General features: G+C 68.4%; 3 protein-coding genes across 3 annotated transcripts in view; 2 read left to right on the top strand and 1 right to left on the bottom strand.

Annotated features, from left to right (window-relative positions):
• The first annotated feature begins 4730 nt into the window (after nucleotides 1-4730).
• ITGA7 (integrin subunit alpha 7) lies at nucleotides 4731-20080 on the top strand. The gene is made up of 25 exons (XM_074167306.1): nucleotides 4731-4900; nucleotides 6740-6867; nucleotides 6984-7063; nucleotides 7192-7447; nucleotides 8864-8995; nucleotides 10498-10705; nucleotides 10853-11046; nucleotides 11271-11359; nucleotides 11463-11590; nucleotides 11905-12000; nucleotides 12117-12178; nucleotides 12295-12464; nucleotides 13012-13161; nucleotides 13272-13384; nucleotides 13464-13662; nucleotides 14116-14199; nucleotides 14284-14363; nucleotides 14483-14560; nucleotides 14636-14738; nucleotides 15255-15431; nucleotides 15538-15630; nucleotides 16074-16187; nucleotides 16742-16840; nucleotides 16925-17050; nucleotides 19649-20080. Exons 1-25 carry the CDS (start codon nucleotides 4731-4733, stop codon nucleotides 19829-19831), a joined length of 3312 nt encoding a protein of 1103 aa, XP_074023407.1. The 3' UTR covers nucleotides 19832-20080.
• A 406-nt stretch (nucleotides 20081-20486) lies between these two features.
• Nucleotides 20487-23878, top strand: MCRS1 (microspherule protein 1). Its single transcript, XM_074167303.1, has 14 exons — nucleotides 20487-20576; nucleotides 21029-21158; nucleotides 21267-21405; nucleotides 21495-21653; nucleotides 21774-21883; nucleotides 21981-22089; nucleotides 22180-22318; nucleotides 22420-22495; nucleotides 22587-22615; nucleotides 22739-22831; nucleotides 22925-23007; nucleotides 23099-23186; nucleotides 23285-23412; nucleotides 23514-23878. The coding sequence occupies exons 2-14, from the start codon at nucleotides 21049-21051 to the stop codon at nucleotides 23598-23600; spliced, it is 1350 nt and encodes a 449-aa protein (XP_074023404.1). The 5' UTR covers nucleotides 20487-20576; nucleotides 21029-21048; the 3' UTR covers nucleotides 23601-23878.
• Nucleotides 23879-23987: 109 nt separating this feature from the next.
• Nucleotides 23988-25681, bottom strand: part of KCNH3 (potassium voltage-gated channel subfamily H member 3) — a 9278-nt gene continuing 7584 nt past the window's right edge. The window contains 3 exon segments of the mRNA XM_074167304.1: nucleotides 23988-24434; nucleotides 24815-24900; nucleotides 24997-25075. Coding sequence (XP_074023405.1) covers nucleotides 23988-24434; nucleotides 24815-24900; nucleotides 24997-25075 — 612 coding nt within the window.

Raw genomic sequence — 25681 nt, 5'->3', positions numbered from 1 at the left:
GTAGGGGTCCACAGGGGCTATAGGGGTTTGCATGGTAGCCTGTGATGGTGACAGGGGCATTAGGGAGCAGTTTGAGGGAGTGGGGAGCTGTGGGCACTATAGGAGCCTGGCTTGGGGCTCTGGGGGTGCTGTAGGAGCCTGGCTGGGGGGTTTGGGGGCCTATAGGAGCATGGCTGGGAGGTTTGGGGGGGCTGGCGAGGGAGAGGCTGGGGATGCCTGAAGGACACGACTCTATTAAAGCCACTCCTGGGGAATTCCTTAGCTTTTTGCCGCTTCCTGGCTGCGCTGGGCCCCAGCCTGGGGCCAAACCTCGACTAACGCGGAACCGTCCTTGTCACAGTGTCCCCGTGTCAGGTGCGGCCGCCCGGGCTGTCCGTGTGCCAGCCCCTAATGGATGGGGCTGGCTGGGGGTGGGGGGGGTGAGGGGGGTGTGTGTGTGCTCTGCTGCTGCCAGCAAAGCCCAGTATGAAAATTAAATTAAATTGGGCTGCGGAGTGCCGGAAGGGTGAGCTGGCAGAAATGCCGGGATGCGGCTGATCTCACCGGGCTGAATCAGCCCCAGACCCGCTCCCTTGGCCGGGCGCCGCGGCTGAGCAGCAGCAGGAGGAGGATGATGAAGATTTCATCCCCTCGGGTTGGGCAGGGGAAGGGAGCGTGAGGAAGGTGAAAAGGGGGTGCGGGGAGGGGACTGCGGTGGCAGGGGGCTGCGAGGGGTGCTGGCTCTGCCCCCTGGCAGCTGCCCTCCTTCCCTCCGGAGCTCCCTGGGGGCTCTTGGCCCCTCGGGATGTGCGTCCCAGCCGGGTTCTCCCCACGGATCCAACTCCTTCTCCCTTCTCCTGCCCTGCTCCGAGTGGGGTGACCCGGCCCAGCTCTGGCCGCAGCTACAGGAACTTGAGCATAAAACGTGGCCAAAGATAAACCCCGTGAATGGGTAAAAATAACCCCGTTTGCTCCCCGCAGGCCCGGCCGTGCTGCCCCGCTCCGGTTACAGGAACCAGCTCTCTCCCTGCGGCCTCGGGGAGGGCGGCGGAGTTAATTTTGCCGTTCCCATCGTTAGCTGACGAGCGAGCGGAGCTAATGGGGGGTGTCGGGGGCTCATCCTCTCCTCCCCGCACCCGGGCTTGGCGTGTGTCGGGCTCGGCCGCTCCCGGTGAAGGGTTTGGGTGTGGATCGGGGAATTTTGGTGTTTGCTGCTGCCAGAGCCGCCCCGGTTCCGGCCCTTCCTTCCACAGGAATGAAGGTCGCTGCCCGGTTGGGGACCTCGGCCGGTGACGCTGACCCTCCCCACGGGCGCCGGTGGGACTTCACACCTCTCCGCAGTCACCGGCACGTGCCGGGGATGCGCCTCGGCCTCCTTGGCTTCTGCCTGGAAGAGCAGCCAAATCTCTCGGCTCTGCCCCGGGGGGGGGTGGGGGTACGACCAGCCCAGGGCTGGGGGTGCTCTCCTGTGCATCGCCCACCTTCCTCATCCTCCCTCCTCTCCTGCCTGCAGATGGAGCCTGGGTTCAGTTCATCCTTTCACAGAGTTAACGGGGCCGGAGGGGTGTGAGGCAGCGGCTGCTGGGAGAAAGGGAGCGATGGGAATCCTCCCAACAAGGAGTTTTCTTCACCCCCAGTCGTGAAAACCCTCGTGTTTGTGCCGGAGCTCAGCCGGGGGGGGGGACACGGGACTCCCCGGGGCAAACCCGGCCTCATTTGGAAGTTGGCGCTTGCACCGCAATTAAAAAATTCTCTGGAGATGGAGCAGAGGCGACGGCAAACCCTGTCCTGATGCCGGGAGCACCCGGGCTCCGGCTCCCTCTCCCTGCCCTCTCCTGCCCTCTCCCCTCTCCCTGTTCCCTCTCCCTGCCGCCCTCCCTCTCCCTGTTCCCTCTCCATGCCCTCTCCCCTCTCCCTGTTCCCCTCTCCCTGTTCCCTCTCCCCACTCCCTCTCCCTGCCCTCTCCTGCCTTCTCCCCGCTCCCTCTCCCTGTTCCCCTCTCCCTGTTCCCCTCTCCCTGTTCCCCTCTCCCTGTTCCCCTCTCCCTGTTCCCCTCTCCCTGTTCCCCTCTCCCTGTTCCCCTCTCCCTTCCCACTCATCCGGGGGCAGCGACAGCAGGTCCCACTTGTCCCGTGTCCCGTTTTGGGTCTGTTTGAAGGAAAACAAAGCGGATTTGGAGGCTGGAGAGTGCAGTGTCCCCGGGGGGGGTTGTCCTCACCCAGGGGAGACAGGTGGCCGAGTGAGCTGGGGACACGGGCTGGGGTCCCACCTCCTCCCCCCCTCCGCCCCCGGCTCCTGGGCACCCTGAAGCCTCGAGCAGTTTTTTTTTGGGGTCCCCTCCGTGCCGAGGGACGGCACCGGGAGATGGAATCGTGTTTTTTATCTGGATGGGCTGCTCATCTCTTCCTGGCCATAACGCGCTTCCTTCCCGTTTCTCCTCAGCCTGATGCTCGCGTGATGCTCGAGGAGCTCCCCCGGGGGGGGGGGGGGATGTGGGGGGGCTGAGCACCCACCCCCCTCCACCCCCCCCCTCCGGGGACCGGGTCTGTTCCCATCCTCTGCTCCCAGGCAGGGATCGGCCCTTTCCCACGTCGGCCGGGACATCGGGAAGGGATTTTGGGCTGCAAAAAGCAGAAAGAGCGGGTGAACGTGGGGAGGGCTGGATGGTGGCCAGGCAAAACGGGGGGGCGGGGAATGGAGGGGGGGGGGCACGGACCCCTCTTGGTCCTGCCCCCCCCCCCCAAAGGGTAGCGAGGAGGAGGAGGAGGAGGTCGGGGTGAAGGCGTGTGGCTGCGTGCGGAGCTGGAGCTCGTTCGCACGCCCGGGTCAACACCCCCCCCCCCGCCCCCCCCAGCTCCCAAATATCTTCACAGGCCTTTGGAGAGCGGTTAAAAATAGCCGCTGTGCTGGAAAATATGACAGCCCCCCCCTCCCCCCCTTTCCCCCCCCCCCCCAAGCTGCCGTTTGGGGCGCAGGGCCGTGCTCCGGCCACAACCGCTCCCGTGGGACCCGGCCCCCCCCGCTGCTGGGGGCGGGGGGGGGGTGTCCTTCCGTGCTGGCACCGGGGGGGGTGTGTGTGTGTGTCCCCCAAGTCCCCTGGGAGCCTGCGAAGGCTCTGACCCTTCGGTGTGGGGGTACGGGGGTCCCGCTCCTGCCTCTCGTTTTGGGGTGCAGGGGGGGTTACTCCTCACCCAGCACAAGGTGGTAGTGGGGGGGTGGGGTTGGGGAGGGGGGGGGCTGGCAGGAGGTTGGGGACGGGGCTGGGCTGTCCCCACGGGAGCAGCCGGAGCGGGGTCCCGGTCCCCCCTCCCAGCGCCGGCTCCCCGGGGCTGTCCCCGTCAGCGCGGGCTCGCTCCCGGGGAGATGCTGGGATGGCAGATCGTCCCCCATGGGGATCGCTGCAGGTGTCGGGGTGTCGCTGCGGGTGACAGGGTATGGCTGCAGGTGTTGGGGTGCGTCTCTGCAGGTGACGGGATATTAGGGTGTCACTGCAGGTGACGGGGTATTGGGGTATTGCTGCGGGTGTCGGGGTGTCACTGTGGGTGATGGAGTATCGCTGCGGGTATTGGGGTGTTGGGGTGTCACTGCGGGTGACAGGGTGTCACTGCAGGTGTTGGGGTGTCACTGCAGGTGATGGGGTATTGGGGTATTGCTGCAGGTGTCAGGGTGTTGGGGTGTCACTGCGGGTGATGGGGTGCCAGTGTGTCACTGCAGGTGATGGGGTATTGGGGTATCGCTGCGGGTGTCAGGGTGTCGAGGTGTCACTGCGGGTGACAGGGTGTCACTGCAGGTGTTGGGGTGTCACTGCAAGTGATGGGGTACTGGGGTATCGCTGCAGGTGTCAGGGTGTCGAGGTGTCACTGCGGGTGACAGGGTGTCGCTGCAGGTGCTGGGGTATCACTGCAGGTGTTGGGGTGTCACTGCAGGTGACAGAGTATTGGGGTATCGCTGCAGGTGTCGGGGTGTCACTGCAGGTGACAGGGTATCGCTGCGGGTGTTGGGGTGTCGGGGTGTCTCTGCAGGTGACAGGATATTGGGGTATCGCCGCAGGTGACGGTGTTTTGGGGTGTCGGGGTGTGACTGTGGGTGATCGGGTGCCTCTGCAGGTGACAGGGTATCGTGGTGTCGCTGCGGGTGACAGGGTGTGGGGGTATCGGGTGCGATGCATGGCGATACGGGGCGCTATACAGTGCGATACGGGGTGCAGTACACTGTGATGTGGGGTGCGATACCCGCGATGTGGGGTGCAGGACACTGATATGGGGTGATGGATGCAACACGCTGCGATGGGGGGTGCAACACTGCGATAGGGGGTGCAACACTGCGATAGGGGGTACAACACTGCGATGGGGGGTACAATACACTGCGATGGGGGGGTACAACACACTGCGATGGGGGGTACAACACTGCAATGGAGGGTACAACACTGCGATAGGGGGTACAACACACTGCGATAGGGGGTGCAACACTGCAATGGGGGGTACAACACACTGCGATGGGGGGTGCAGCCCCTGCCCCAGCGAGCTGTGGGGGTGCGGGATGCACCGCGTCGCGGGGGGGTGCGATGCTCTGCCACAGCCCGACCCCCCCCGGGGTGTGACACACGGTGTGACACCCCCCCCCCCCCCCTTTTCCCACCCCCCCGCGGCGGGCGGGGCGGGAGAGGTGGGGGGGGGGGGGGGGCGGCCCCTGCTCCTCCTCGCCGTGGCCGGTGTCGGTGTCGGCGGGGAGCGGCGGGGGGGAGCGGCGGCATGGCGGGGGCTCGGCGGCTCTGCCTGCCCTGGCTCTGCCTGCGGCTGGTGGCCACCGCAGCCTTCAACCTGGACGCCACCAGCAGCCTGCTGAAGGACGGCGACAAGGGCAGCCTCTTCGGCTTCGCCGTGGCTCTGCACCGGCAGCTCAGCCCCGAGCCGGCCGGCTGGTGAGTGCCGGGGGTGTCGCTGGGGGGGGGGGGGGGGGGGGGCGGGGAGCAGCTCCGGACCACCGCCGGCACCGGGAGGGGGCTGCCGGGGCTGCGGACCTTTCCCCCCCCCCGCCCCGGGCTGTCCCCGCGGATCCTGTCCCGGGTGGGGTCCCCTCCCTCCTGTGTCCCCCAAAACTTTGTGTTCCCCAAACTCTCTGCGGCGTCCCCCCCCCACACGCGCTGAGTTGGGGTCCGGCAGCCCGAGGGAGGGGGGGGTCCCCCCCGCCGCTCCCCGGGATGCTGGAGGGGCCCGATCCTGTCCCTCCCGCCTTTGGGGTGCCGAGACTCCGGTCGGGCTGGAGACCCGAGGGGACGGGGACGGGCGCGGGGGGGACACACACACCACCCCCCCCACCACCACCCCCCTCCGGCGCTGCCGCCGCTCCGGAATTATTCAGCAGGAGCCGGTTGTGGGGCCGGGGGGGGGGGGGACACGGACACACACATTGGGGGGCGATCGATCCCCCGGGGGCAGCCTCGGGGTGCTGGGGCGGTTGGATACCCCTCCTCCCCCCGCACCCTCCACCACACCCCCCCCCCCCCGAACCCCCCTCCTCACCCCGGGCCGTGCCCGCCGCCTCCCCCGCGCCCGCTGAGCTGGCAAACGCCCACCCGGTGCGTGCCAGGGCAGCCACCCGCTGCCGCCGCCCTCCCCGTGTCCCCCCCCCCGCGATGTCCCCAGACCCCGTGTCCCCGACAGATGGGTGCCCCCTCCGGGGGGGGGCTCAGGCTGCTGGCGGGAGAAGAGGTGGTGGTTGGGGGGGGGGTGTCTCAGCGACGGGGTTCCCCCGGAGGGAGCAGGTCCCGAGGGACGCTGTCACCCGCTCGCGAGGCCCCGGCAACTCCTCCCCCCCCCCCCCCCCCCGCTCGCCGCCGGCTCTCCCCGTGCCCCCGCCGGGCCGGTGGCGCCGGACGGAGCCGCGGCAGCCGCCTCTCCGCATTCCTGGCCTCGGGAGGGGGATTTTGGCTCCCCGGTGCCCGGGGCAGGTGTTTGCGGAGCCGCTGGCACCGCATCCGTGTCTCCCCCCTTTCCCGTGTCTCCCCCCTTTCCCGTGTCCTCCCCCTCCCGTGTCCCCCCGCCGGTCGCCGGCAGGGCTCGGGGACGGGTTCAGCCCCACCGTGTCCCCCGGTGCCGTCACCCCGGGAGGTGCCCGCTCCCCTGGCACGGGGCGCGCTCCGGTGGCCCCGTCTGGCTCCCTCCTTTTTTGGGCATGTTGCTGCCGGGTTATTTTGAGTGAATTCCAGTTTATTTTTACCGGCTCTGCCTCTCCGCCACCCCCCCGGGGCTCCCTCGTGTCCTCAGGCCATTGTCCCCCCCGGGAGAGGGGCTGGGGGGTGGCCACGGGTGGCCCACGGCCACCGGGGAGCCGTGGTTGGCACAGAACTCCTCTGACACCCCCCTCGGGGACCCGGGGGGGGTGGGGGTCTGGGTGCCCCCAACCCCGCTGCACCAAGAGGGGATGGGGTAGGGAGTGGGGGTGTCGCCTCCTGCGCCCCCCCCCCCTGCCCACACGTGCACCGAGCTGCGGCTGAGGCCTGGCGATGGCGGCGCCGGGGCTGCAGCTGCTCGGCCCGGGGGGGTGGCTGGCACCGGGCACCGGCGGCGTGACATCGGTGCGGGGGCGCGGGGACAGCTGCATGGGGGTGGGGGGGGGACGGGTGCCGGGGGGGGGAGGGACACCGGGTGTGCAAACCCAGTGTTGCACGTGCCCTGCCGGGATTGGGGGGGGGGGGGTGTTGCTGGGTGCTGCCCCCCCCCCCCCCCAATTCTGATGGGGGGGCTCCCCGCTGTGGCAGGCTGCTGGTGGGGGCCCCCCAGGCGCCAGCGCTGCCCGGCCAAGGTGCCAACCGGACTGGGGGGCTCTTCGCCTGCCCACTGACCCCCGAGCTCTCCGACTGCTGGCGGGTGCCCATCGATGAGGGAGGTGAGTTGTGCTTTGGGGGGAGGGGGGTGTGCGCTCGCTCTGCGGGGACTCCCACCCCCGGCTCCCCACCCTGGGGGTCCCGGCGGGGCTGACGCTGTCATCCCCCCCCCCCTCAGTGGACCTGCAGCGGGAGAGCAAGGAGAACCAGTGGCTGGGGGTCAGCGTCAAGAGCCAAGGTGCTGGCGGGAAGATCGTGGTGAGCACCGGGGCTGGGGGGGGGGGGGGGAGAGTGGGAGACAGCGGCGAGGAGGGGTGGGTGGTGGGGGTCCCCAGCACCCCCTTGACACACCCCCCCCTCTGTACTCCCCCCCCCCCTGTACGCAGACCTGCGCCCACCGGTACGAAGCGCGGCACCGTGTGCGGCAGCCGCTGGAGACACGGGACGTGATCGGGCGATGCTTCGTGCTGAGCCAGGACCTGCGGGTGCGGGACGAGCTGGACGGGGGCGAGTGGAAGTTCTGCCAGGGCCGGCCCCAGGGCCACGACCGCTTCGGCTCCTGCCAGCAGGGCCTGGCCGCCGCCTTCTCCCCGGACCACCACTACGTGCTCTTCGGGGCCCCCGGCACCTACAACTGGAAGGGTGAGGGGTTGTGGAAGGGGGGGGGGGGGGGGAACGGCGTGTGCACGCGTGTGGGTGCGTGATCCTGCCTGGGATGGGCGGGTGAGGTGTGTGTGAGTGGTGGGTGTGGGCACGCAGAGGGGCGTGCTGTATGTGAGCACATGGGTGTGAGCATGCTGAGGGTGTGAGCACACGTGTGTGAGCATGTTATGGGTGTGAGCACGTCAGCATGTTACGGGTATTAGCATGTGCGTGTGAATGCTGAGGGTGTGAGCACACATGTGTGAGTGTGCTGAGGGTGTGAGCACATGTGTGAGCGTGTTACGGGTGTGAGCACACGTGTGTGAGTGTGCTGAGGGTGTGAGCACACGTGTGTGAGCATGCTGTGGGTGTGAGCACGTCAGCATGTTACGGGTATTAGCACATGAATGTGAATGCTGAGGGTGTGAGCACACGTGTGTGAGTGTGCTGAGGGTGTGAGCGTGTTACAGGTGTAAGCACACATGTATGATCGTGTTACGGGTGTGAGCACACATGTGTGAGTGTGCTGAGGGTGTGAGCACACGTGTGTGAGCATGCTGTGGGTGTGAGCACGTCAGCATGTTACGGGTATTAGCACGTGCGTGTGAACGCTGAGGGTGTGAGCACATGTGTGTGAGTATGTTACAGGTGTGAGCACACGTGTGAGTGTGCTGAGGGTGTGAGCATGTTATACGTGTGAACACGTGTGTGAGCATGCTGTGAGTCTGAACACGTGGGTGTGTATGCTGTATGAGTGTGCTTGTGTGTATGTATAGCCGTGTGCGTGCATGCAGGTGCGTGCTCATGTATGTGTGATGCATGTTCATGCCGTAGGCGTGAGCACACGTGTGTGTGCCTGCTATGGGCGTGAGCACATGTCTGTGTTCATGCCGTGGGCGTGAGCACATGTGTGTGTGCCTGCTATGGGCGTGAGCACATGTTTGTGTTCACGCTGTGGGTGTGAGCACACGTGTGTGTGCCTGCTATGGGTGTGAGCACATGTTTGTGTTCACGCTGTAGGTGTGAGCACACATGTGTGTGCCTATTATGGGTGTGAGCACGTCTGTGTTCACGCTGTAGGTGTGAGCACACGTGTGTGTGCCTGCTATGGGCATGAGCACACGTCTGTGTTCACGCTGTGGGTGTGAGCACCCGGGCTACGTTCTCTGCGCGTGTGCACACGTGTGGGTAGGCGTGTGCGCTCACGTCAGCACACACACGCGCGTGTCGGGATGCCCAGCCGGGGGGGGGGAGGCGGATCCCCCCCCCCACCATCGCTGTGCCATGGGGCAGCCCCGACGCCCCTTTGCCCCCAGGAGGGTCCCCGTGGGGGGGTGCGTGCGCGCGCGTGTGTGAGCGTGTGTGAGTGTGCGTGTGTCCCCCCATCCCGCCCCCTCACCCCCCCTCGCCTGGCAGGGACCCTGCGCGTGGAGCTGCTCAACCAGAGCTCCCTGGACCTGCTGCGCTACGACGACGGCCCCTACGAAGCCGGGGGCGAGAAGGACCAGGACCCCTCGCTCATCCCCCTGCCCGCCAACAGCTACCTGGGTAGGGGGGGCGGCGTGGGGGCCGGAGGGGGGGGGTCCCCACCGCCACCCTGACGCCCCTCTCTCTTTCTCCCCCCCCTCCTCCCTCCTCCCCCCCCGCCCGGCCGCGGCTCAGGGCTGCTCTTTGTGACAAACATTGATAGCTCAGACCCCGACCAGCTGGTCTACAAAACCCCCCAGCCCGGAGAGAAGGTGCCCGGGGCGGCCGGCGACGTCCCCCACAATAGCTACTTGGGTTCGTAAGCGCCGGGTGACACCGGCGTCCCCGTGTGCCCCCCCCACCCCCCCTCCCCGGACCCGTGTCACTGTGGTCTGTGTGTCTGTCCCCCCCCCCCCCCGCCCCGCCGTGTCTGTGGAGGGGAGAGCAAAGGAGGGGGTCCCGCAGCCCCCACCAGGCCCCGCCGGCACACGTGTACGTGCACACGCGTGTGCCCCCTCCCCGTGTAGACACGCAGGCACTGAGCACCCCCCCTCCTGCACACGCATCGCCCCCCCTCCCTGCGCACACACGCACTGAGCGACCTCCCTCCCTGTGCATGGCCCCCCCCACTTGTGCACACCCCCAGCCGTGCACGCGTGTGGCTGCACGCTCACCCCCCCACACACACAGTGGGAACATTTGGTGTCAGGCACGAGCCTGTGGCCGTCACCGCCCCCCCCCGTCCCAAGGGTGGGGGTCCCAAACTCCTCCCCAGCCGGGGGTACCTGCGGGCAGCACTGCCTTGTCCCCATCCCTGTCCTGTGTCCCCTCCCTGTGCCGGGGCCGCGGTGGGGGCACCGCCAGGCTGGGGGGGGGGGATGGGACTCTGAGCCTGGCGTGGCCCCCCCTGCACCCTGCTTTCCCCATGCTCTGCCCTCCGGAGGTGTTTCTGCATGGGGGGGTGCATGGTTCCCGCGGGGGGGGGGCAGCAGCCACATCCTGCTGGAGCCTGGCTGGGGGCTCGGGGGGCTGCGGGGGGGGGGGGGGGGGCGCTGATCACTGCAGCTGCTGCATGTGGGGAAGGGGCTCCCGGCCCCCACTGGCGGGGGGATCTGGCTCCTGTCCGGCAATGCTCTGGGTCTTGCTGCTCTGGCCCCAAAATCATCCTTTCTTTCCCCAAAATCTCCCTTTCTTTCCCCAAAATCTCCCCTCCTGGCAATGCGGGGGGGGGGAGGGGGCTGGTCCTCGCTCCCCCCAGCAGCCTCTGCTCCCCCTTGGCTCCCCCCAGTCCCGGAACTGGGGATGGGACTCCACAGTCCTGCCCCCCCCCCCGCCCCCAGCTGCAGCCGCTGTGCCCCAGGGAGCACAGAGCAGGGAAACTGAGGCACGAGCAGAGCCCCCACCACCACCACCAAAGCACGAGGGTCCCCGAGACACCCCCCCCCCAGGGCTGAGCAGAGAGAGAGAGACGGACGGACAGAGGGACGGATGGGTGGATATTGGCGGGGGGGGGGGGGGCCTGCGGCGGGTGGGTGAGCACCCCCCTAATAACTGCCCCCCACACTCCATCTCCCCCCCCCCAGGCTTCTCGGTGGACTCGGGCGCGGGGCTGACGCGGCGGCGGGAGCTGAGCTTCGTCACCGGTGCCCCCCGTGCCAACCACACCGGGGCCGTCCTCATCCTCCGCCGCGACGGGGCCAACCGCCTGGTGCCCGAGGCCGTGCTGCCCGGCCAGCAGCTCACCTCCGCCTTCGGCTACGCCCTGGCCGTGCTCGACCTCAACAGCGATGGGTGAGGGTTTTTTTTTGGGGGACACACACACACCCCCCACCCCGCCCCCTTCTCCCCAGCTTGAGGCAGCTTGGTCCTCCCTGCCCCCCCCATCGCCCCCCTGCAGCGGGAGGGGGACGGAGGGTGATGGAGCCACCGTCCCCGCAGCTGGATGGACCTGGTGGTGGGGGCCCCCCACTTTTTCGAGCGTAAGGAGGAGATCGGGGGGGCCGCCTACGTCTATATCAACCCGGCGGGGCGCTGGGAAGCCGCCACCCCCCTGCGCCTCAACGGCACCCGCGGCTCCATGTTCGGCATCGCCCTCAGCGCTGCTGGAGACCTCAACCACGACGGCTTCGAGGGTGAGGGGCTCGGGGGGGTGTCTCCATGGGCTGGGATGATGCTAGGGCAGGGAGATGGTGGCAGCAGGGGGGGCTGCATCCCATCAATTCCCCCTACCCTGAGCATCCCCCTACCCTGAGCATCTCCCCACCCTGAGCATCCCTCACCCCTGAGCATCTCATTGAGGGTCCCAGGAGGGGTCTCAGAACCGACACCCCCCCACCACACACTTGGCCCCCCCCAGACCTGGCCGTGGGAGCCCCCTTCGATGGCGCCGGCAAAGTCTACATCTACCACGGCAGCAACCTGGGCATCGTGGCAAAGCCGGCGCAGGTGAGGGGGGGGGGTGAGGTGGGGGGGTGTGCACTGACCATCACCCCCCCGGCCCCCCCCCCCCCCCCCCAAGTTCCCTGTGTCACGGGTGGCCTGTCCCCAGGTCCTGGACGGGGAGGGTGTGGGGGTGACGGCTTTCGGGTACTCCCTCTCGGGGGGGCTGGACGTGGATGGAAACCTCTACCCCGACCTGCTCGTCGGCTCCCTCTCCGACACCGTGGTGCTGTACAGGTGAGTGCCCCCCCCCGGGCCTCCCCCCACCCCAGGCATCCCTGACTCTGAGCATCCCCCACCCCAAGCATCCCCCCACCCTGGGTATACCCCACCTCGAGCACCGCCCCCCCCCCGACCACCCCCCACCCCAGGCTTCCCTCAAACCCTCCCAGAGTATCCCCTGACCCAGGGGGTCCCCAATCTCTGGGCACAGCTGGGATTCCCGGGGGGGGTGGGGTGGGTGTGTGTGAGTGCTGGGTCTGTGCAAGGCTCGGGGTGCCCTTTGTCGGGGGGGGGGGGCAGACTGGCACCCCCTGTTTCTCCCCCGGCAGGGCCCGGCCAGTCGTCCACGTCTCCAGGAACGTCTCCCTGCTCCCCCCCAACATCGACCTGGAGCAGAGCAACTGCCAGCACCAGGAGGGCGTCTGGTGGGTGCCACCCGCTGTGTCCCCCCCCATTTCCCCTCCCTGGGCACGCAGCCAGGACACAGCCATAGGTGGGTGCCACCCGTCTCACCCCATGGCCCCCCCCTGTGCCCTCCCAGCGTGGACGTCCGAGTCTGCTTCAGCTACACGGCCAGCCCCGCCAGCTACAGCCCCCGCCTCGGTGAGCGTGGGGGGGGGACGGGCAGCAGGGTGGGGGGCACAGGAGCCCCCCGGGGTGGGAGGGGAGGGACCCCCAGCATCGTGCCCATCCCTCTTCCTCCCCTCCCTCCCCCCCAGTGCTGGAGTACGTGTTGGATGCCGACACGGATCGGCGGCGGCTGGGCCAGGCCCCCCGTGTCTCCTTCCTCGGCCGCCGGCCCTCGGACCCCGAGCACCAGTTCTCCAACACCGTGGAGCTGCCCCGGCAGCACGTCCGCACCTGCGTCACAGCCACCTTCCAGCTCCAGGTGGGTCCCCATCCTCATCCCCATCCCCATCCTTATCCTCATCCCCATCCTCATCCTTGTCCCCATCCTCATCCTCATCCCCATCTCCGTTCTCATCTGTTTCCATCCCTGTCCTGATCCTCATCTTCATCCCTGTCCCCATCCCCATCCCTGTTCTCATCCCTGTTTCCAGCCCTGATCCTTATCCCCATCCCCATTCTCATGTGTTTCCATCCCCATCCTGATCCTCATCCCCATCCTCATTCCTGTCCCCATTCCCGTTCTCATCCCTGTTTCCATCCCTGTCCTGATCCTCATCTTCACCCCTTTATTCATCCCTGTTCACGTCCCCATCCCTGTCCCCATTTTCTCCTCATCCTCATCCCCATCTCCATCCCTGTCCCTATCCTCATGCTCATCCCTGTCCCCATCCTCGTGCTCATCCCTGTCCCCATCCTCATCCTCATTCCTGTCCCCATTCCCACCCCTATCCCTGTCTCTGTCCCCATCCCCATTTTCTCCCCATTCTCATCCCTGTCCCCACCACGTTCCCCCCATGTCCCCGCAGGACAGCATCCGTGACAAGCTGCGCCCCATCGCCGTCACCCTCGCCTACGGCATCCGGGGAGCGGGGACCCCTCGGCGGGGCCGGGAGACCACCCTCCCGCCGCTGCTGCCCGTCCTCAGCCCCCAGCAGCCCAGCACCCACCGCACTGAGGTGGGGACCCGGCCACATCCCCTCCCCAGGGATCCAGGGGGCACCGTCCCGTGCAGGGGGGGAGATGTCTGGAGTGTCCCCGTCCCCCGCCGTTTGTGTCCCCCCCCCAGGTGCATTTCCTGAAGCAGGGCTGTGGGGACGACAAGATCTGCCAGAGCAACCTCCAGCTCCACTTCCAGTTCTGCGCCCGCCTGGGGGACGCCGATTTCCTGCCCCTGCCCAGGTGAGGGGGACGGGGACGGGTCACCCCGATGTTGGGGACACCCCAAGGCGGGGGGTCTCATGGGCCTCTCCATCCCCAGGGGGGAGGATGGCACCGCCATCTTCGCCATGAGCGACCAGAAGGACGTGGCCCTGGAGATCCAGGTGACCAACCTGCCCTCGGACCCGGCGGAGCCGCAGCGGGACGGGGACGATGCCCACGAGGCCCTGCTCACCGCCACCTTCCCCCCCGAGCTGCCCTACTCCGCCCTGCGCCCCTACGATGGGCGGGCACCCTCGGTACAGGGGCTGGGGGGGGCCGGAGGGTGGCACCGAGGGTGCTGGGGGCAGAGGGATGGGGTGATCTGGGGGGGATGCAGAGGGATGGGGATGGTTCTGGGGGTGCAGAGGGATGGAGACGGCCCTGGGGACACCGGAGGGACAGGGCTGGTCCTGGGGATGTGGGATGGGGTGGTCCTGGGGGTGCAGAGGGATGGGGTGGTCCTGGGGACGCTGAAGGGACGGGGCTGGTCCTGGGGGTGTGGGATGGGGTGGTCCTGGGGGTGCTGGAGATGTGGGATGGGGTGGTCCTGGAGGTGCAGAGGGATGGGGTGGTCCTGGGGACATTGGAGGGACAGGGCTGGTCCTGGGGGTGCAGAGGTCCGGTGCCAGGGGTGCTGGTGGGGGTCAGTCCTGTGACACAGCGGGCTGGGGGGGATGCCAGGAGCGGGGGCTCATCCCTCTGCCCCCCAGGACAAGCCAGTGGTGTGCCTCGCCAACCAGAACGGCTCGCAGGTGGAGTGCGAGCTGGGGAACCCCATGAAACGCGGAGCCCAGGTGGGTGCAGCTCCCTGGCCTGCCCCCTCCCAACCCCCCTTGCTCCCCCCAGCCCCAGTCCTCACCCCCCCGCTCCGTCCCCAGGTGCGGTTCTTCCTCATCCTCAGCACCCTGGGCATCACCATCCAGACCACGGACCTGGCAGTGGAGCTGGCCCTGTCCACGTGAGCGCCTGGGGGGGTCGGGGGCCTTCCCGGTTGAACCCCCCCCCCCTTTGCTCTGTTTGCAGGGGAGGGCGGGATTTGGGGTGATGCCCCCCCTAAACCCCTCCACCTCTCCCCAGGATCAGCGAGCAGCCGGGGCTGGAGCCGGTGGTGGCTCGCGCCCGCGTGGTCATCGAGCTGCCCCTCTCCGTGACGGGGTGAGTGAAGGTGGGGAGGGGGGGGCCCAGAAGCCCCCCCTGAGGCTGTGCTGACCCCCCCGGGTGTCCCTGCAGCGTGGCCGTGCCCCCCCGGCTCTTTTTCGGTGGGGTGGTGCTGGGGGAGAGTGCTGTGAAGCGGGAGACCCAGGTGGGCAGCGCCGTGCGCTTCGAGGTCACGGTGAGTCGGGGACTGGGGGGGACACGGGGATGCTGGGGGGGGGTGTGTGTGTGTCTCTGTCCCCTGTCCCTGCCCTGGGGGTCTCATCCCTGTCCCTGTTCCAGGGGTCTCGTCCCCCTCCCCAGCCCAGGGGTCCTGTCCCTGTCCTGATCCTGGGAATCCCATCCCTGTCCCCATCCTGGGGGTCCCATCCCTGTCCCCATCCTGGGGGTCCCATCCCCATCCCTGTCCCCATCCCAGTGGTCTCATCCCCCTTCCCAGCCCGGGGATCCCATCCCTGTCCCCATTCCGGGGGTCCCATCCCATCCCATCCCGATCCTTGTCCTGGGGGTCCCATCCCTATCCCTGTCCCCATCCTGTGGGACGGTGCTCCCCTTCCCACCCCACGCTCCTGGATGGGGGGGTGGCTGTGGGGCAGGGGGGCTGTGGGGCCGGGGTGGGGCGCAGGAGGGGGCCGAGAGGTGGCCACCCCACTCACACCAACATGTCCCTGTCCCCCCCCCACCCCCACCGCAGGTCTCCAACCGGGGGCCGTCGCTGAAGACGCTGGGCTCGGCCTTCCTCACCCTCCTCTGGCCCCACGAGACCAGCAACGGGAAATGGCTGCTCTACCCCCTCCACCTGGAGCTGGTGGCCCCCCCCGGGCCACCCACAGCCTGCAGCCCCCCCGCCAACCCGCTGCGCCTGGCCCTGGTACCGCCACAGGAGGGGACGTGGGGACGGGGGGGGACGGGGGTGGCTGGGGGTGGGTCTGTGCCACCCCTCCCTCCATATCCATCCTTCCCCCCCCCACCCGCAGGAGCCATCGGGGGAGGGTGACCCCGCCGAGGAGCCCACCCCGGGGTCCTGGTGGGTGCCGGCCCCCGCGGAGAGGAGGAGGAACGTCACACTGGTGAGCGGGGATGGGGTGCACCCGCTCCTGGGGTGCCCCGTTTCCTGGGGAGCACCCACTCTTGGGGTACCCCGTTTCCTGGGGAGCACCCACTCTTGGGGTGCCCTTACTGCTGGGGTGTCCCCGGTCTTGGGGTATTCCCAGCCCTGAGATGTCCCCACTGGTGGGGAGCACCCACTCCTGGGGTGCACTCTCTCCTGGGTAGCATCCACTTTTGGGGTGCCCCTGCTTCTGGGATGCACCTACTCCTGGGGTGCCCCTGCTGATGGGGAACATCCACTCCTGGGGTGCCCCTGCTCCCGGGGTGCCCCCACTGGTGGGGTGCCCCCTGCTCCTGGGGTGTCCCCACTCATGGGGTGCCCCTGCTGATGGGGAGCACCCACTCTTGGGGTGCCCCCGTTCCTGGGGTGCCCCTGTCCCTGCTGACCCCCCCTGTCCCGCAGGACTGTGCCCAGGGCACCGCGCGCTGCCTGGCCTTTCGCTGCCCCCTGCGCAGCTTTGAGCGCGCTGCCGTCCTGACGGCCCGCGGGCGCCTCTGGAACGGAACCTTCCTGGAGGTAGGAGGGATGGGACCCCCGGGCTGGGGACAGGGACGGGACCCCGGGATGGGGACAGGGACAGGACCCCCGGGCTGGGGACGGGGACAGGGATGGGCCTCCCTGGGATGGGGATGGAGACGGGACCCCCAGGACAGGGATGGGATCCCCAGGATGGGGACAGGAGTGGGACCGCCGGGATGGGGACAGGGATGGGATCCCTGGGCTGGGGAGGGGGACGGGACCCCCAGGAAAGGGACAGGGACAGGGATGGGACCCCCGGGACAGGGATGGGGACAGGGATGGGACCTTTGGGATGGGGATGGGACCCTTGGGACAGGGACAGGGACAGGGATGGGACCCCCGGAATGGGGACAAGGACAGGACCCCTGGGCTGGGGACGGGGACGGGGACGGGACCCCCAGGAAAGGGACAGGGACAGTGATGGGGACAGGGATGGAACCCTTGGGACAGGGATGGGACCTTTGGGATGGGGATGGGACCCTTGGGACAGGGACAGGGATGGGACCCCCAGGCCGGGGAGGGGGCTCAGCCTCTCCCATCGCCCCCCCCAGGAATACCTGGCTGTCACCTCAGTGGAGCTGATCGTCCGCGCCAGCGTCTCGGTCACCTCCTCCATCAAGAACCTGGTGCTGAAGGATGCCTCCACGCAGGTCCATGTCCCCCCACCCTGGACCCCCACCCGCCACCCCCCTAGACCCCCACCCGCCGCCCCCTGACCATCCTCCCCTCCCCAGATCCCCGTCTCCATCTACCTGGACCCCGGGGCGGCGGTGGCCGGTGGCGTGCCGTGGTGGGTGGTCCTGCTGGCCGTGCTGGCCGGTGTCCTCGTGCTGGCCCTGCTCGTCGCCATCCTCTGGAAGGTGAGGGACAGGGAGAGGGTCCCCGTGGCAGGATGAGTCTCCCCCTCCCCATGGCACAGGGTCCCCTGGATACGCTATGCTGTGCCCACCCCGGCTGTGCCATGCTGTGTTGGGCCATAATGTGCCACCCCAGCTGTGCCATGCCATGCCGTGCCACCATGTGCCACCCCGGCCATGCCATGCCATGCCATGCCACCTCCCCCAGCTGTGTCATGCCACATTGTGCCATGCTGTGCCACCCCAGCTGTGCCGTGCCACCCTGGCCCTTCCATGCCATGCCACCCCAGCTCTTCTGTGCCATGCCATGCTGTGCTACCTCAGTTGTGCCGTGCCACCCTAGCCATGCCATGCCGTGCCACACTGTGCCACCCCAGCTCTTCCATGCCATGCCATGCTGTGCCACCCCAGCTGTGCTGCGCCATGCCATGCCACCGTATCTCTTCCATGCCATGTCACCCCAGCTCTTCTGTGCCCTGCCGTGCCACCCCAGCTGTGCTGTGCCATGTCATGCCACCCTATCTCTTCCATACCACGTCACCCTAGCTGTGCCGTGCTGTGCCATGCCAATCTGGCTCTTCCAAGCCATGCCACCCCAGTCATGCCATGCCGTGCCACCCTGGCTGTGCCATGCCACCCTGTCTCTTCCATGTCATGCCACCCCAGCTTTGCCATGCTGTGCCTCCCCAGCCATGCTGTGCCATGCCATGCCATGCCGCCCCAGCTGTGCCATGCCATGCCATGCCACACCACCCCAGTTTTGCCATGCCGTGCCACCCCAGCCATGCCGTGCCACGCTGTGCCGTGCTGTGCCACCCCAGCCTGGCCTTGCCCGGCCTCACCCTCTCGCTTCCTCCCCAGTGCGGCTTCTTCAAGCGGAGCAGCCCCAAGTCCCGTTACGCCACCAACTATTACCGGGCCCGCCTGGGGCTGCAGCCCTCGGCCGAGCAGCAGGCGCTGGAGGGCAAGCGGTAACGCAGGGCTCTCCCGCCCCGGTGCCAGGGCTGGTGGCCACCTTGTGAGTGCTGGTGGCCACCCTGCCAGGGCTGGCGGCATGCTGAGGCCGGGGGGGACCGGGGTTGGAGGCGGGAGGGTCTGCAGTGCCAGTGTGTGTGGGTCTGCGGTGCGGGTGTGTGGGGGTCTGCAGTGCCAGTGTGCGGGGTGTGCAGGGGTCTGCGGTGCCGGTGTGAGGGTGTGCGGGGGGTCTGCGGTGCCGGTGTGTGGGGGTCTGCGGTGCCGGCGTGTGCAGGCGTGTTCCAGTTTGAGGAACCCTCAACCATTTATTGTTGTACACACAATTATTCTCTCACCCCCCATGACCCCTCCCTGGGTGGGAAAAACAAGGAAACCACCCAGGAAGGGGAATACTGAAAAAAACTAAGGAAAGCTGGGGGCTGAAACAGGAACAGATTTAATAGGATAGAAGCAAATAATTAACGTTACTAACACCAAAGGACGTTGCACGAGGGTTTGCGGTACTTATGCATAGAACCATAGAATCGCAGGACAGTTTGGGGTGGAAGGGACCTTAAAGAGCATTTCATTCCACCCCCCTGCCCTGGGCAGGGACACGTCCCACCAGCCCAGGTTGCTCCAAGCCCCGTCTAACCTGGCCTTGAACCCCTCCAGGGATGGGACAACCACAGCTTCTCTGGCAACCTGGGCCAGGGTCTCACCACTCTCAGCAAAGAATTTCTTCCCCAGATCTCATCTCAGTTTCCCATTTTTTGGTTGAAAAACCTTCCTCCTTGTCCTATGGCTCCACTCCCCAAACACCATCCCTGGAGGGATCTAAAAGCCGGTGCTGAGGGACATGGGTCAGTGGTGGGTTGATGGTTGGTCTTGATGAACTCCAACCCAGGGAAGTGGTGGAATCACCATAGAATCCCAGAACGTTTTGGGTTGGAAGGGACCTTAAAGCTCATCCAGTTCCATCCCTTCTAGTGGCTGGGACATCTTCAATGAGACCAGGTTGCCCAAAGCCCCCTCCAACCTGGCCTTGAACCCCTCCAGAGATGGGGCAGCCACAGCTTCTCTGGGCAACCTGGGCCAGGCTCTCACCACCCTCACACCAAAGAAGTTCTTCCCCACATCTCACCTCAATCTCCCCTCTTTCAGTGTCAAACCCTTCCCCCTCGTCCCATCACTCCCCTCCCCAATCAAGAGTCCCCCCCCAGCTTTCCTGGAGCCCCTTTAGGGACTGGAAGGGGCTCTGAGGTCTCCCCGGAGCCTTCTCCAGGCTGAACCCCCCAACTCTCTCAGCCTGTCCTCCCAGCAGAGGGGCTCCAGCCCTCCCAGCATCTCCGTGGCCTCCTCCGGCCCCGCTCCAACAGCTCCGTGTCCTTCTGATGTCCCCAGAGCTGGGGGCAGAACTGGGGGGGGGGGTGTGTCTCCCCAGAGCGGGGCAGAGGGGCAGAATCCCCCCTTGCCCTGCTGGCCAGGCTTGCATGGGTGTGCGAGGGTTTGCCGTGACTCTTGGGTGCCAAGGGACGGACAAGACGCCGTGGAGCCGGGGTGTGTGTCCCCACGGGGCCCTGACTCCCCAAGTTTGTCATTCCACTCCCCCCTTCCCCCCTCCTGCCTCCTCCTCCTCCTCCCCAGCTGGGTTTCTTCCGCCGGGCTCGCTACGCGCCGCCGGCCGTGCCGCAGTACCACGCCGTGAAGATCCCGCGGGAGGAGCGGCAGCAGTTCCGCGAGGAGAAGACGGGCACCATCCAGAGGAAGGAGTGGGCCGCCAACCTCCGCGAGGCCGGCGACGGCCACGTCGCCCCCAGCTCGGCCTAGCACCCCCAACCCCCCCGCTGGGGACGGCAAGGGTTGGGGGAACACACGCACACACATGGCGGCAATGAAAAAGGGGACACTGGACATGGGACACTGGGGAAGGGCCCTCTGGCACCGCGTGTGGGGAGGAACACATGTGTGCTGGCACACGCCTGCCTTTGCTGGGCGTGCACGGGGCCGCTGGTGCCGGTGGCCCCACGGGGAGGGCTGGGCCCCGCGGCCGCGCTCAGCCCAATAAAAGGAACGACCCCTCCATTGAGGCCTTGTCCATTCCTCGCCGCCTGGGGATGTCGGCCATGATGGGTGTGGTCGGGGGAGCCGCCATGATGGGTGAGGCGAGGGCGCCGCCATGATGGGTGTGGGCATTTCGGCGGGCGACGGGTGTCCGCGTGGCCGGGGCCAGGACGAACCTTGTCTGCGGGATAACGGGGCTCGTCCCCGTCCTCGCCCGCGTGTTGGGGCCCCCGACCCACCGGCAACGGCGGCCTAGGAAGGGCCGGGGGGGGGGAGCGGGGGGGGGGGGGCCTTGCCCTTAGCCAAGATGGCGGCGCCCTGAGCCAAGATGGCGCCGCGCTGCGGACGCGGCGCGGAGCCTTTAAAATGGCAGCGCCTTCTCAGGTTTCAGCGCGCTTGATATTGACGTCAAATCGCCTTCCGGTGGGTACTCGGAAGTGGCGCCGGTGTCCATGGAGGCGCCCGGGCAGACGCCGCGGCGGAGCGGCCGGAGCCTCCGCTCCCGGGGATGGTGAGGCCGCGGCGGCGGCACCGGAGCCGTCACCGGATGCCCTGAGGGAGGGGGAGGGGGGTGGGCCTGGGCCTGGGTCCTCCCCAGGCCGCGGGGGGGGGGTTTGTCCGGGGGCCCCAGCAGGGCCCTGTGCCCGCCCCCGCGCCGTGTCCCCCCTCCTCGGGCTCCTCATGTGCCCCGCGGTGCCCTCGTGTGTCCCCCCCACCCCCCCATCTCCACACTCCCATCTCCACGCTCCCTTCATTCCCACCGCGTCCTGCTTGTCCCCGCCGTGTCCCTGCGTTCCCACTGCTCCCCCCAGCCAGGGCCAGAGTCCCCCCCCCGATCCCCTGCAAACTGCACCCCCGCCTGCAGTGGGGGAGGGGGGGGGGCTGCCGCCCCACGGGGTGAGGTCTCGGGGGGAGGGGAGGGTGCAAGCCGGGGACCCCCTCCATCTCCGCTGTCCCCCGCAGACGTGCTGCTCTCCGGACTGATGGCGTCGGGGGCGACGAGCCGCTCCGAGGACGAGGAGTCTCTGGCGGGGCAGAAGCGGGGCTCGGCCCAGGCCTCGGGCGCCATCCCCAAGCGCCGCAGCTCCTCGCGGTAGGCCGGGGCGGGAGGGGAGGGGGCTGTCCCCTTCTTGTCCCCTGCCTGGGGGAGAGGGTGGCCCGCGGGCTCCCCAGGGCTCAGAGCTCTTCTCCTTTCTCCCAGGTTCATCAAGCGGAAGAAGTTTGACGATGAGCTGGTAGAGAGCAGCCTCGCCAAGTCCTCCAGCCGGGCCAAGGGCGCTGGCGGGGTGGAGCCCGGGCGCTGCTCGGGCAGCGAGCCTTCCTCCAGCGAGAAGAAGAAGGTGAGGGGCTGGCGGGGGACATCCAAGGGCTGGCCGGGGGATCTGGGGAGCCCCGGAGAGACCCCCAACTCCCATCTCTGCCCTCCCAGGTCTCCAAGTCCGTGTCCACCCCCATCGCGCCCAGCCCGGTCCCGACCCCCGGCCTCGCCAAGCGGATGAAGAAGAGCAAACAGTCCCTGCAGGTGACGAAGGACCTGGGCCGCTGGAAACCCGCCGACGACCTCCTCCTCATCAACGCCGTGCTGCAGGTGACAGCCCTGGGTGGGGGGGCTGCCTGTCCCTTGGGGACCCTTGCAGGGGCTGTGGTTTGGGGCTGGCCCTTGGGGACTGTCCCCTCACCCCGGGGCGGGGGGGCGGTTCTTTTCCAGACCAATGACTTGACCTCCGTGCACTTGGGCGTGAAGTTCAGCTGCCGCTTCAACCTGCGGGAGATCCAGGAGCGCTGGTACGCGCTCCTCTACGACCCCATCATCTCCAAGTGAGTGCTGGGAAGGTCCCCGAGGGGCAGAGCCAGCCCTGGGCGGGGGGAAAACTGTGACGGGGGGCGGGTCTCACACCGTCCCCCACCGCCCCAGACTCGCCTGCCAGGCCATGCGGCAGCTGCACCCCGAGGCCATCGCCGCCATCCAGAGCAAAGTGCTCTTCAGCAAAGCCGAGGAGCAGCTCCTCACCAAGGTGGGATCGGTAAGAGCTGGCCGGGAGCGGGCGGGGGGGGTCCTGTCTGGGTTCTCGGGGGGTCTCCTCAGTGCCACGTGTCCCTTGTCCCCTCCGCAGACCAGCCAGCCCACCCTCGACACCTTCCAGGAGCTGCTTCACAAACACCCCGATGTCTTCTACCCCTCCCGCACCCCCAAGGCCCTGCAGCTCCACTGGCAGCTCATGAAGCAGTACTACCTGCTGGACGACCAGACCGGTGAGGCTCCCGGGGGGGTCCCCCGTGTCCCCCATCCCCCGTGTCCCCCCCTTCCCTGCGCCTCCCAGCCCCCTCACTCCCTCCTCTCCTCCTCCTTCCAGTGCAGCCGCTGCCCAAGGGGGACCAAGTCCTCAACTTCTCGGACGCCGAGGACATGCTCGATGACAGCAAACTGAAGTGAGGCTTTTGGGGGGCTGGCGGGGGGGACAGAGACCGTGATGGGGGGGGATGTGGGGTGGCACTGTCTCATTCCCCCTCTTCTCCGCAGGGATGTGCGGGATGAGGTGCTGGAGCACGGTGAGTGCACCCCCCTCCTATTTGGCGAGCCCCAACAGGGGGGAGAGGCCCAGGACCCCTCCCCAGGACGGGGGGGCAGGTGCCCCCCACCCCTCCCCAGCCCCCTTCTCCCCTCCTCCCCAGAGCTGACCGTGGCCGACCGGCGGCAGAAGCGGGAGATCCGGCAGCTGGAGCAGGAGCTGCACAAGTGGCAAGTGCTGGTTGACAGCATCACAGGTGAGAGGGCCCTGTCCCCCCACCCAGTCCCCTGTCCCTCCCCCCAGTCCCTTGTCTGCCCCCCCCAGCCCCTCTCACCCCTCTTTCCTCCAGGAATGAGCTCCCCGGACTTTGACAGCCAGACGCTGGCCGTGCTGCGGGGCCGCATGGTGCGGTACCTCATGCGCTCCCGGGAGGTGAGCGTAGATATCCTGCCTCCCCTCATCAGGGAGCCCCCCAGGGCCTCCCCACAGCCCCCCACGACCCTTCCTTTCCCCCCCCCTCCAGATCACACTGGGCAGAGCCACAAAGGACAACCAGATCGATGTGGACCTGGCCCTGGAGGGACCCGCCTGGAAGATTTCCCGCAAGCAGGGTAGGGAGGGGGCAGGTTTCAGGGGGGGCTCTGGGGCCAGGGAGGGGGCTACATTCCCCCCCCCCCCTCACCCCATTTCCCCCCCCGCCCGGCTCCAGGCGTCATCAAGCTGAAGAATAACGGGGATTTCTTCATCGCTAACGAGGGCCGGCGCCCCATCTACATCGACGGGCGCCCCGTACTCGGCGGCAACAAGTGGAAGCTGAACAACAACTCGGTGGTGGAGGTGGGGGCCGGGGGGGGGAAGGGGGGGGTCCCAGTGGGGCTTGGGGGTGGGTGGGGGTCCCGCTATGCTCACCCTCTGCGTTCTCCCCCCCCCCCCCTCAGATCGCCAGCCTCCGCTTCGTCTTCCTCATCAACCAGGACCTCATCGCCCTCATCAAGGCGGAGGCGGCCAAACTGGCCCAGCAGTGACAACGGGGGGGGGGGGCTGCTCTGCCCTGTGTCCGTCCCCCCCCCGCCACTGGCTTTGCATGGGGGTGGGGGGGTCCCCAGGGCCCCCAGTTTGGCCATGGGACCCCCCAGGCCCCCTCAGCCACCTCCTTGGGGGTGCTGGGCCTCTCCTGCCCCCCAGCTCCCGGGGCTGGACATTATCACCTTCCAATAAAGTTGTTTCTCCCACCCCCGGCTGTGGGGGTCCCCGGGGGCTGGGGACACCCCGGGGGGGGGACAGCATGGGACCCCCAGTTCCTGTGGTGCGTTTTTAAAATGGCTCCTTTATTGAAAAGGGGGGAGAGGGGGTTTGGGGGGGGGGGGGAGGGTGTCAGTGGTTGGCTGGGGTCTGCCCCCCCGAGGGTCCCCTCACATGCTTGTCCCCTCTTCTTGGGGCTGGGCCCCCCCCATCCCCTGGGGCCCCCCCATCCCCTGGGGCCCCCCCATCAGCGCCAGCTCCAGGCTGGACACGTCCCAGGGCAGGGGGGACTCCAGCTCGGGCAGGGGGGGCTCCAGCTCTGGCCCAGGGAGGCCGTGTCCCCCCGAAGAGGCAGAGAGGGGGGGCCACATAGGGGGGCTCCCCCCCGGGGTGCTGCACAAAGGGTCAAGGTGCAGCCAGGGCAGGCTGTGGGTGGCAGGGGGGGGTCCCCAGCGCAACCCGGACCCCCCCGTCTCCACGCGGAGGGGCTGGAGGGCTGCGGCCGTCACCGGGGTGTCGAGGCGCAGGGGGGGCGGGGGCAGCAGGAGCTGCAGGGCCTGGCGCAGCACCCCCAGCCCCCCCCGCAGCTGCACCACCTGCCCTGACAGCTCCCCCACCTGCACGGGAGGGGGGTCAGTGCCCCCCCCCCAAGACCCCTGAACCCCTGTGCCCCCCCCCGAGAGCCTCCCAAACCCCGCACCCCCTGCACCCCCCTCCCAAACCCATGCGCCCCCCCCCCGAGACCCTCCTAAACCCCTGCACCGCCCCCCCCCAGGACCCCTGCAGCCCCCTCCAAACGCCCCTAAACACCCACAGTTCCTCCGGACCCCCCCGAACCCCTGCAGCCCCCTCCCTGGACACCCCCAAACACCTACGGTCCCCCTGAACCCCTCCAGTCCCCCCCACCCCACCCCCCGGACCCCCCCGAACCCCTGCAGCCCCCCTCCGGCCCCCCCCCAACCCCTGCTGCCCCCCCGACCCCCCCCCCCCCCCTTACCGCCTCCCGCAGCTTCTCGATGGTGTCGGCGCCGCTGGGTTCCGGGGGGCCGGTGGGGGGGATGGCCAGCAGCCCCCCATCCCCAGCTGGGGGCGGGGGACGGACGTGAGCGTCCCCCAGGGGTGCAACAACCCCCCCCGGGACCCCCCCCACCATTGTGTGTCCCCCCCCCACTTACCTGCCCCTGGCGAGGGGGCCGGGGTGGAAGTTGAAGAGGGGTCTGTCGGCGGCGCCCTCCCCCCTCGGTGCCATCGACCCACCCTGGGGGGGACAGCGGGGGGGGGGGCTTAGGGGGGGGGTGGGAGGGGGCAGCCCCCGGGGGTCTGGGCCTCCCCCTGCCCCCCACCCCCCCCCCAAGCTCCTCACCTGGGACTCAGGTCCGGGGGGTTCACTCCGGGGGGGGGCCCGGGGCTGGGTCCACTCCGTGGGGGCTGGGGGGGGGCCGGGGCCGGGGCTGGGGGGCTGCGGCTGGGCCCCCCCCCCCTTCCTCCTCCTCCTCCTCCTCCTCCGGGCTGGGCCAGCGCGACTCTGCCTGCGGTGGGGGGGCAAAGGGGGGGGGGCCCTGCTCCTGCGTCTTTCCCCCCTCCCCTCCCCCCCGTGACATCATCAAAGGGACGTGATGTCACCGTGTCCCTTTGATGCCATTATGATGTCACCAGCCCCCACATCGCCCCCCCCCCCCGGCTTTGCCCCCACGGGTTGTGCCTCAAATGTGCTCTGTGTGTGTCCCCCCCCCCCACTTAGCCTGGAGTGACGTCATAGCGTGAGGGCGGTGATGTCACTCGCAAGCTGTGACGTCATCCTTCAGGCCCGAGCTGGATCCACAGACCCATGACGTCACCTCCCCTCTGCCCCATCACTGCCGGG

Source organism: Numenius arquata, unplaced genomic scaffold (genome assembly GCF_964106895.1).
Source record: "Numenius arquata unplaced genomic scaffold, bNumArq3.hap1.1 HAP1_SCAFFOLD_627, whole genome shotgun sequence".
Classification (NCBI taxonomy): Eukaryota; Metazoa; Chordata; class Aves; order Charadriiformes; family Scolopacidae; genus Numenius; species Numenius arquata.
This window is presented reverse-complemented; position numbering and strand designations above follow the sequence as displayed.

Excerpts from the sequence above, each read along its gene's own strand:
- ITGA7 (XM_074167306.1), top strand. The coding sequence starts at position 4,731 with ATGGCGGGGGCTCGGCGGCTCTGCCTGCCCTGGCTCTGCCTGCGGCTG. Across the intron at positions 7,064-7,191 it reads GTGCTGGCGGGAAGATCGTG|ACCTGCGCCCACCGGTACGA; the intron begins GTGAGCACCGGG and ends CCCTGTACGCAG. Across the intron at positions 16,188-16,741 it reads GGAACGGAACCTTCCTGGAG|GAATACCTGGCTGTCACCTC; the intron begins GTAGGAGGGATG and ends CGCCCCCCCCAG.
- MCRS1 (XM_074167303.1), top strand. The coding sequence starts at position 21,049 with ATGGCGTCGGGGGCGACGAGCCGCTCCGAGGACGAGGAGTCTCTGGCG. Across the intron at positions 21,654-21,773 it reads TCATCAACGCCGTGCTGCAG|ACCAATGACTTGACCTCCGT; the intron begins GTGACAGCCCTG and ends GTTCTTTTCCAG. Across the intron at positions 22,616-22,738 it reads GGATGAGGTGCTGGAGCACG|AGCTGACCGTGGCCGACCGG; the intron begins GTGAGTGCACCC and ends CCTCCTCCCCAG.